We start from the raw sequence: 10,888 nt of genomic DNA, 5'->3' as shown, positions 1-10,888 counted from the left end.
TGGTGGCAGTGACTGAGTGAGAATGGTTATTTCCCTTTGACCATGAAGATGTCCCTGTATAAGTCCTTGTATAATTTTAATCCACCAATAACTCCCTAACCGTGTGTTTGACTGGTCCCAATTTTTGTAAGGACCGGCGTCTCAGGAATGTATAGAACCTGTTCACCAAGTTTGGTGACGATCGGTCCGTTCATTCTTGAGATCTATATGCGAACACAAACACACAAACACACAAACAAACACACAAACACCCAAACAAACACATCGAGCGAAACCTATACACACCCCTATACCGGGGGTGTAACAAAAAGACAGGTACAATTGACAAAAGCCAACATTAACTGGAACCTCGATCTATAGATCTTTAGAGTGAACAAACAAGATACACAACCTAAATGTAATAATGATTAGTCTAGCAAAAACTTCTTCTTCTTCTTCTTCTTCTTCTGCGTTCGTGAGCTGAAACTCCCACGTACACTCGTGTTTTTGCACGAGTGGATTTGTACGTGTATGACCGTTTTTACCCCGCCATTTAGGCAGCCATTCGCCTCTTTCGGAGGAAGCATGCTGGGTATTTTCGTGTTTCTATAACCCACCGAACTCTGACATGGATTACAGGATCTTTTCCGTGCGCACTTGGTCTTGTGCTTGCGTGTGCACACGAAGGGGGATAAGCCACTAGCAGGTCTGCACATACTGAGTTGACCTGGGAGATCGGCTCAGATTGCACCAGATTGCTCCATTTTTCTTGATTTGTATCAATTTGTTCCGGGGGAGCATGCCCCGGAACCCCCCTTTGTCTCTTAAGTGACGGTTTTGAAAAGTAGTTTGGGTAATTTGCTAGCTCAGGTTGCACCACAGGCAGAAGGTATCGTCCACTGGACTACTACTATCACAGAAAGACTACAAGGTCTGTCACTCACCTTCGAGTCTTCTGTGTTCTTGGAGTCGCTTCCTGGGGAAAAATATTGTTCAAGACGGTTTGCCTCTTCATATGCGCTGGTATACATATTGGGTGCGGATGCATGATTTGACGCAAAGTGGATATTAGCGGCTCGCAAACGAAGATTCGACCAAATGATGGTTAAAAACAACCTGCAGCGGACGGAAGCTGAAAATGAAAGGTACATACAGTTCAAACAATCATTCAACTGTATTTATTTGATCTTACACAGACTGTGGGAAGAGGCAAACCGTCTTGAACAATATTTTTCCCCAGGAAGCGACTCCAAGAACACAGAAGACTCGAAGGTGAGTGACATACCTTGTAGTCTTTCTGTGATAGTAGTAGTCCAGTGGAAGATACCTTCCGCCTGTGGTTGCACCAGATCGGTCATTTATCCTTGTTTTGATCCAAATTTGTCTTCTTAAATTTACTTTTTTGAAGGTGTATTAGGGGAAGTTTCTTGGCTCAGATAGCACCAGACTGATTACTCCATTTTCCTTGTTTCATTCAACATTTTCCGGGGAGGGGAGGGAGGGGGGCATGCCCCCTGACCCCCCGAGGAGGTTCGAACGCTTCGCGCCCTCAACCAAACGCAACGCGTCGTCGAATTGTCCCTAAAAAAAACAACAGATTGTGAGCTCTAGGCAACGCACCCCTGGTATGTAGGCACAATATCCTGACTGAGAGTGTTAAAATAAATCCACTGAGTATATATCTGAAATACAGCACTTGGCCGTCATGGTACCCCTAAAAATCTCATGGGAAAAAAATCCTTAATCCGAAAAGTGTTCCCGATAGCCAAGTTGGGTGCCTACAATGGCATAGCAAGCTTGAATGAAATGACACGGGAATGAATGCTAAGGGTGGGGTACGAATTGTTTGCTAAGTTTATATGTTTAAAGCAATATATCAGAGCAATGTGTTGCTTTGCATTGCACTATGCCAACGAATGCGCGTGTATCACGAAAGCCTATGAATGAAGAATCGTATTCAATAAGTGCGTTTCTGACTCTAGTTAAAGTGTTTTTCTCAAGACGTTGCGTTTTACCCGCGTAAAGGGATCACGTAGTTTCCCCCTCCTAACAACACGGTATAGAAAATCAGACCAAGACAACAGAAGGAACATGTGAATTGAATTAGTTTGTAACGTTACGGCCGGACGCGTTGACCTACTGAAGAATCTAGAGATTATCATTGTGCAAAAAATGAGTAGTGCGACCCGTTCTAATCTTGCTTTTTCCCAAGTAGACCAAATTCTTGAGAGCATTTTCTGATTATATTCACAGGCGACAGAGATTACGTTTTCATGATATGGAAAACGGTACAGCCTCACCTATATCATCGACTCATTTTTCACAGAATAAGACTTATCCGGGCCGATCCCAGCTGCTTTTATTTTGACAGCTATCGTCGTGTGCGTCTAGGTATGTGTTAAACTTTACTGTCACAGTGCGCGCTGTTTTGCGGCTTCGGGTGGGCTGGAAAGTTCCAGTGTTAAAAACGCTTGCACGATCAAAAACGCCACATGATAGAAAGATAATTATGAGTAAAGATAAGAGATGTAGTACACAGTTTGAAATCCATGACGCCGTATGAAGGACGCCTGTCCTTGATTTTATGAAACGACAGTCGCGTATTTGAGCGCTAGTAAATGCGTGTCTCTCTCACTGTCACACAACCGTTTCCAACAACAACACTTCTTCACACGTTTGTGGTGCTTCTTAGAAGTCCCAAAGCAAAATGTTTTGGAAAACGATAAGTTTATACCACATTTTCCTCATATTTGGGACGTCGTCTGGTAAGACCAATAGTCTTGACTGAGTTCTATTCCTTTTTTCTTGCATAGTATATGACACATTTAACAATCGCTACAAACGTTAAATTGATTACCTGATTGATTGGGTTTGGACGGACAGAGAACAGTATTTTAAATTATCCAAGTAAAAACGGGAAGTGTCATTTATACATTTTAAGACATGTAAGAAATTAAAACACAATGCATTTTCTAAGAAAACTTTAACATTATTTCCGGTAGGTTGCTGGAACGGCTGCTTTGACGGCATAGAGGGCATACCAGAAAACAAGCAAACAAACTTAAAGCAAGGCCTTGGTTCTTGTAGGACTTGCCATGGACGTGAGGATTGATCTGCAACAGCCAGTGGCGGAGAAAGGACCCAAGTTTGTGGGCATCACCGTGGACACGAGGTATCTTGTCTATGGACAAATGTCTGCTCTGGATCTCAGGTAAGACATTAGACGTTAAATGTATTTTTGTCGAGATCTGTGTAAAATGTCATATTTTGGTCAAAAGTACAAACTACATTTATGTATCGATCGAATTTAGTTAAAATGTCTTGTATCTTTTTTTATGGTTGAACACACACAAACGTGCACTCTTTTGTAGTCTCTGCTATCCGACTAAATAGGATTTTTTTTCGGACTCTGACGCGACGTCACATGGCTCAAAGAAGAAAAAACCAATGTTGAATCGAGACATAACACATTCAGGAACGTTCTTTGAGTTCAGAACTACTCCTTTGTCACTTACTATTGTTGCCAATGCCGTATGCATGTAAAACGCTTACGTCTCTTTATTTCTCAGACATTGTTTTGTAGCGCACCCTCAAACACTCTTCTTCATTCCAAATGTTCACAAACTGAATACAATACAAACAAGGAACTTAGTCGATAAATATCGACAGGGGGCGGACAAATGGTTTACATGTGAAATGTGTGTATATGGGTGTGGTTCTGAAACAAACAAACCATGTGAACCCCCCCATCCCACCGCTCGCGGGCTGAACGACTGACGCGGTCTTTTCCAGAAGAACACCGCGTGTACATAATACACAATTCGATCGCGTAGCACTGCCAATGCACATTTTCGCAACGAAAACCGTGCTACTGTTTCTTGTGTGTTAAATCTGAAAGCAATATAAGTGAACGAACAATTGAAAACTGATATCACGTTACTAAACTCCCAAAAGTAATAAATTACTTCTGACTGCGGTACACAATACGGCAGTCACCTCTGCGAATGCTGTCGAAGAATCTAACCGAAAGTAAACATTCTGGGAATCTACGCGCATCGGCCTTGACGCAAGTTCAATACTGAGCCAGTGAGCGCGCCGCGGCGAAGTTGGCCGCTGTAAGTCTCGCAGCGCTGGCTGGCTGAGCGAGTTGCGTGTCCATCCATATTAGGTCCAAGCCGCACCGTAGATCAGATTAGTAGGTGCTTGATTTTGGTATTTTGATTTTACATAACATTAAACCTTTCTTGGGGTTCATGGTCATGGCAACAGCCATAATAATATTATATCATGTATAATATTACATTTCAGCATATTTGAATTACATGTCATCATACCAAACTGTCATACATTTTTATTCCTACATCATTCTGATTGATCACAACCAAACCTACTATCAGTGGACACATCCAAATGTAAGCGCCTGTTCTTGACAACTTTTAATCGATCTAAAAATAGCAACTTGCTGGGCCCTTTGCCGCCAACAGACACTGTTTGGCCTGTAGGTAAAATGTACAATGTATTTTCTGATTTGTGCACAAAAGCTTTTTTTCTTTTTTCTTTTTTTTAACATAACAATGTTTAATGTCACTGTATGTTTAAAAGACCATGGTCATATTTGTAAAAAAAATGTTAAATTAGAAAATAAATAACATTTTGGTTCATGATTTTTCCTACACCTGTGCTAAAAATAAGAAATAAAAATGTCGGGTATATAAGTCACTCAAATACAGCTAGGTATGAATGGCTCGGTTTGAGTTTGTTGCAGTTGACCCTGCACAATGCGACATATCATGTTTTTGTTGAACAATTTTGACGTCACCCCTCCCATAGGGTGACGTATTTCACAACTTCCTGTGTTACACAAACTCTGTGATGACCAATTTTGACGTCACCCCTCCCATAGGGTGACGGATTTCACAACTTTCTACAGATGAACAATGTTGCCTTCACCCCTCCCATAGGGTGACGGATGTCACAACTTCCTGTGTACACAAACTGATGACGTATTTCACAACAAAATGGCGCTGCCCATGGTCAACCTCTAAACTATCCGTATAGAATGGGGGCGTCCTCGCCCCCATAATCACACCAGAAAAATCAATGTTTTAGACTAACGTTTTAGATTATACATAATGCATTTTTAATTATGATTTATGAGTACCATTTATTTACTGAGAGAGCTGGTTTGGAATAGTGGTTATTGGCAAACTAGCAACAAAATATATAACTATTTACAGTATCACTACTCAGAAAGCGGGAGTTGCAGGCTGTATGTGACTAAAGGACGCCTTTTTTAACATCTATTTCAAATGGAACACGAGGCCATTATTTGACAGCGTTACGGCAAAAGGACCATGGGGACCTGTGCAATACGAATTTTGACATTTCTAAAGGTAACAAAATACAAAAATAACTTAGTTTTTCTTGCACAGAACTTACTCTTAATCAAGACATTAAAATCTCAAAGTGTCAAACTCGTGTAATATGCCTCTTTTTCATATGCACTGTTGCTTAACATGTTTTCAGGAAGTTATAGAGAAGTGTTGACCACAATATGTTTGTTGCCTTAAAGTATTTTCATCATACTATGTCTTATCCGTTTTGTTCAGCTCTCCAAAACTCCACACTTTGGCCAGAGCGCTTTCTCCGAGTTATGTCCGTGTAGGAGGAACTGATGCCGATGACATGGTCTTCAACGCAACCATGAATGGCTGGTTTAACCACACGGTTGGACGTGAGTTCAGTCCTTTTACATCGTTGCAGGATTTTCTGGCGTAATTGAGTACAACCGAAGATAACAAGAAAAGAATATGGATCAAACGATACGCATATTCGCTTGTATATCTATGCATAGATCGATAGAGAGATTAAGATAGAGAGGGAAAAGAAAGAGAGAGAGGCGGGGAGAGACAAAGAGAGTGAGAGAGAGAGAGAAAGAGAGAGAGCGAGAGAGAGAGAGAGAGAGAGAGAGAGAGAGAGAGAGAGAGGGGGGGAGAGACGACAAGACCAGTGTTATTCTGGATTGGTTTGATTTGTTTAACGTCTTTCCTTTCTTTTTAATGTTAATTTGCATTGCTGAGTAAACCCTTTGTGAGATTTAACTGGGAATTTGTTAACAGTTGCTTGAAAACGTACCAACATAGCAACCTTTTCTTTTTCTTGTAAATGGTTAAACATCTTAGCAGCACATTAATTTTGAATTAAGGGACTTGACTATAACCGTCTAAATTAAAAAAAAAATCCCAATGATCTTATTATAAATCAATTATATAATTTCACAAAGCATTCAGTTCTTGTCACTGAAACGACTCTAAATGGGAATGAAAAAAACCGAATGGTAGGCAATTGGAACGTTTATCATTGACAAAAAAAACACGTAACTTTTACTAGTACGTCGATCAAAATGTCTTCGAAGTAGACAGATGGACAAACACTTATGAAACAGATAATTATAACTAACTCATCTCAAGATCGTGGGGCTCGCTTGCAAAATGCCGGCGAGGTAATGATCCTAGCGACCTCTACGTGTGGTTGTTATCCTGTGTGGGACATTAGAAAAATCTAAATGTGACACTTTTCAGGACGTGTACGGGAACGTGTACGGGTAGCGTCATCAAATCTAGTTTTTACGTCATGCGTTTGCCAAGATCTGCAGTCTTGGTGGGAGCAAAACAACGTATGATTTGGAACATTGAAGAGAAAAAAAGTGAGTCACGGGTGACGGAATACACGTACGCGTACAGGTCTTTGCTGCACGTTCGATCATCTAGAACTCTGTATTTCAGCGAGTGTACTGGAGAAGATGTGGAGACTTTCTCAGCTGGCAGGATGGGACCTGATCTTTGATCTGAACGTCGTGGTGAGAAAGAACGGGTACTGGGACCCTAGCAACACACGTGAAATACTCAAGTTCTTCTCGCAACAGGGATATGTCGTCGACTGTTTCCAGTTGGGGAATGGTAGGTTGAAATTGCATTTTGCATAAAATTCTCTAAAGTTGGCGGAATCTTTCTTTCTTTTTATTCTTTCTTTCTTTCTGTAATTATTTAGTTTCTTTGTTTCTTTTTTTCTTTTTTCTTTTATTTATTTCTTCCTTTATTTCGTTCTCTCTCTCTCTCTCTCTCTCTCTCTCTCTCTCTCTCTCTCTCTCTCTCTCTCTCTCTCTCTCTCTCTCTCTCTCTCTCTCTCTCTCTTTCTTACTTTCTTTCTCTCTTTTTGACTTACTTTCTTTCTTGCTTTCTTTCATTCTTCATATGTTTCCTGATGAAGTTTTTGCCTGATTTAATAACAATGAGAATAATCTTCCCGCGAGACAGAATTTAAAAAACACAAGTTTACCCAAAACATGATTAACATCAAACATTCGAAAAGGCCAAAAATGTTAGCAAACCCGTGGGCTAAATTCCATCTCGCCTCTGTCTCTCCTTCCTGTTCCATCCTTTCCTGAATAGTACTTCTGCTGTCAGTCTTCAACGTGTGACGTTCTGGGGGGTCGACGGAGGGACGTGGTGGCGGTCTGCTCTCTGGAGGGGACGCTCACTCAGCCTGGCTCCGCGACTTTAAAGTCAATGTCGTTAGTAGGGGGCATAGTAGGTAGTGGGCTGCGTCCGTTGGCTCGGGACAGACCCACTACTGAACACCGTCGAAGTGACTCAGCAGAAGTGCAGAGTCATCTTCCTAGGGTAGCCTACCGCAGCGACCCGACATCATTCCCTGGAGCGTCTGTAAAATCGACAAGTCTGGCAGCAGAACGAAATTAAGATGTGGATGGAGCAGTGAGTGCAGGGACGGGGCGGCGTGAGAGCACACCGGAACAAGGAACAGGTGTATGGACAGGGAAAAAAAATCCATCTCGCCAGCATAGACATATTATTTCACAGTCCAAATGTAACGAATATACATGACACTGTACGTATACCTCATCTGTATCGCACTCACCCGCTACGCGACTTCAATCATGTGTTTTTATTACGTGTAGTATATTTTCTTAAATCTTTATGGAGTATATCTATATATATATGGTAAATATCTTGTCTTTGACTTAATTGCAAAGGTTGTGTGTTTTCATATTATTGTTTCAGAACCGAACGTTTTCGAAATGAAGTATAACCTAACGGTATCCGCACAGGCTCTGGCGCACGACTATCTGACCTTAAAATCTGTTCTGCAAGAGTTCCCTCTCTACCGAAACTCTTGCATTCTGGGACCCGAAGTCACAAGGATAACTCAGACGAAGACGAGAGAATACTTTATTGAGTAAGTGTCCTTGAAATGTCTTGGCATACGTTTGCTCCCTTCTCAATAAACTCAAACTTATAGACAGACAGACAGACAGGCAGGCATACAGACAGACATACAGACAGACGCAATCATACATAAAACACACATAGATCAACAAAAACACTGAGATTGAGAGTGAACGAGATGGAGAGAGAGAGAGAGAGAGAGAGAGAGAGAGAGAGAGAGAGAGAGAGACAGAGAGAGACAGACAGACAGACAGACAGACACACAGACACACACACAGACACACAGAGACACACAGACACAGAGACAGACTGAGAGACAGAGAGGGGAGAGGGAGGGAGGGAGGGAGGGAGGGAACTATATAATTATTTGTAAAAGCAGTATATGGCTATAAACATGACGCGACCAAATGTGACCCTCCACCACGGAATGAGTCGCATGTCACCTTTTCGTGATTTTCATATTTTTACATTTTCTTAAAGAGGTTTTTATGCTCTATCCAGTGGTGAAAACCGTTTTAGAAAAGAGTGAACACTTTTCGAGTTATAAGCCTGTGACTATGGTGACCCTCACACTGTTACTAGACACCCCCCGGACTTATATTATGCCTAGCGCAGAACCGCGTGAGGTGACATGCGACTCATTTCGTGGTGGAGGGTCACAAATTGCAGTTATTTTCAGTTGGTATTTGTGGACAGGTTTCTGAAGAGTGGCGGAGCCCAGGCCCTGACCGCAGTTGGAGTTCACCAGTAAGAGATGTTTTATTCTTTCAATTTACTGTACAATGTATTTTTGTGATTCCAAGCCATCATTAGTAGATATGCTTTGCTTGAAATACGCGTCCTTTTCTTAGCGAGTGGAGAAAATTTAGTCTATCCCTAATAAGGTTGTACCGACTGTGTAGTTTAGATGTTTGCTTAGACTATCAATGCCTTGTTATCTTCTCACATCCTTTATTTTCTTTGATAGTGTATGTTTATCTGTCTGTCTGTGTGTCTGGATGTATCATTGCTAATTCTATTTAAGCGCCGGCGGTTGACAATTGGTCACAGTTTCGCAATACTAACAAGTTACAACAAAGAATACGTTTCAATGTGTATTATATATATATATGTGTGTGTGTGTGTGTGTGTGTGCGTGTGTCTGTGTGTGCGTGTGTGTGCGTGCGTGCGTGCGTGCGTGTGTGCATGTGTGCGTGTGTGTGTGTGTGTGTGTGTGTGTGTGTGTATGCGTGTATGTGTCTGTTGTCGAACGTGCGTGCATGCGAGCCCGTGTGTGTCTACGCGTGTGCTTACTGTCGGGCTTTATTTTTTCTATTTTTTTTTATTTTGTTTTTAGTTATTTCTGTCCCGGCGATCCTGCTGTGAACCTCGGCTTTTTCACCAATGGCACACTGATGGACAGTTTGAAGGAGGAACTGGACTATTTAGTCTCCATTTCTCGTCAATATGTACCACAACTTCCCGTCTGGCTTTCCGAGACTGGAACAACATTTGGATCTTGTCCCGGCACCCCTGACCTTGACCTGACCTACATCAATGGATTTTTGTATGTATAGCAATCTGTTTGAAGTTGAGGTATTTAGCTAGATGTGTGAAAAGTCAGCATGTTTGTTTGTTCGTGTTTGTGTGTGTGTGTGTGTTTGTGTGTGTGTGTGTGTGTGTGTGTGTGTGTGTGTGTGTGTGTGTGTGTGTGTGTGCGCTTATGTGTGTGTGTTTGTTCGTGCGTGCGAATGTGTATGGTGTGTGTGTGTGTGTGTGTGTTTTGGCTACACTGAAGGTGTATATGTACCACTTCATGGTGCAAATGCAAGCTGCATTTAAGAATAACATGAGTAGCATGATTCCCGTGATCGGAAATCTTACTTGCAGTTGAATTACTGTAGAAAGGAAATCGTCACGCTCATAAGATAATTGCCTATGTCATTTTTTGATGTTTTGAGAGAAACGCAAAAACACTTCTTCGGTTTCTGAACAATCTGCCTATCTCATTTTAGTTATCAGTTGCAAACTGCCTATCTCGAGCTGTTACCACGGGATAAACGTGAGATAAAGAGCTGACAGCAACATTTTCAATCAGCAAAACTGCATAACAACCCACAAAGAGCGTTTGCATACCTTCACATTCTCAAAACAAGTCTTCCTGTATCATAAAGAAAAAGTGTCTAACTCAAGAAACGAGATCGGCAGTTTTGCTTATGTTACCGTGGCAATCCGATGGTCTGAGAGTTCATACTCTCTAACACATGATAGATACCCTTCCAGTAGCTTCCCCTGTAGTTTCACTCCAGAAATGCCTAACACTGAGATAGGTATTTTTTCTTATGAGCGTGACGAAATATCTAGTTTACTTGTTACTCAATACAGATATACACATACTGCGTCAATGATATTAAAGTACCGTTAACATGGCTGACTTTTAACCAACTTTTCCATAACTTTTGTCGGTTTGAAATCGCTCCTGAGTTGTCGAGGCCATGTCGGTGAAACGTCTGCCATGTGAACGGCCTTGACGATTTAGGTTCGATTTAGCGAAATTTAGCAGCGACTCGAAAACTCAGTTGTGCGCGCGCTGCTCAACTCGGCCGTGACTTGTCGCAGATTATGCGCAGATTTTCCTTATCGCGCTTACTATAATTGGTGAGCTCCATCCACTGAGTTATATA

At 41.7% G+C, this 10,888-nt stretch overlaps 1 protein-coding gene and 1 long non-coding RNA gene across 2 annotated transcripts in view; one reads left to right on the top strand and one right to left on the bottom strand.

Annotated features, from left to right (window-relative positions):
- LOC138978123 (uncharacterized) overlaps nt 1-10,888 on the bottom strand; it is a 255,844-nt gene that overhangs the window by 67,908 nt on the left and 177,048 nt on the right. The gene's annotated exons all lie outside the window — the stretch shown is intronic.
- Nucleotides 2,528-10,888, top strand: part of LOC138979183 (heparanase-like) — a 13,580-nt gene continuing 5,219 nt past the window's right edge. The window contains exons 1-7 of the mRNA XM_070351980.1: nt 2,528-2,744; nt 3,067-3,190; nt 5,589-5,713; nt 6,765-6,938; nt 8,061-8,235; nt 8,922-8,972; nt 9,562-9,771. Coding sequence (XP_070208081.1) covers nt 2,687-2,744; nt 3,067-3,190; nt 5,589-5,713; nt 6,765-6,938; nt 8,061-8,235; nt 8,922-8,972; nt 9,562-9,771 — 917 coding nt within the window. The 5' untranslated portion in view covers nt 2,528-2,686. The remainder of the gene's footprint in view (nt 2,745-3,066; nt 3,191-5,588; nt 5,714-6,764; nt 6,939-8,060; nt 8,236-8,921; nt 8,973-9,561; nt 9,772-10,888) is intronic.

The sequence above is a fragment of the Littorina saxatilis genome, linkage group LG10 (assembly GCF_037325665.1).
Source record: "Littorina saxatilis isolate snail1 linkage group LG10, US_GU_Lsax_2.0, whole genome shotgun sequence".
NCBI lineage: Eukaryota > Metazoa > Mollusca > Gastropoda > Littorinimorpha > Littorinidae > Littorina > Littorina saxatilis.
This window is presented reverse-complemented; position numbering and strand designations above follow the sequence as displayed.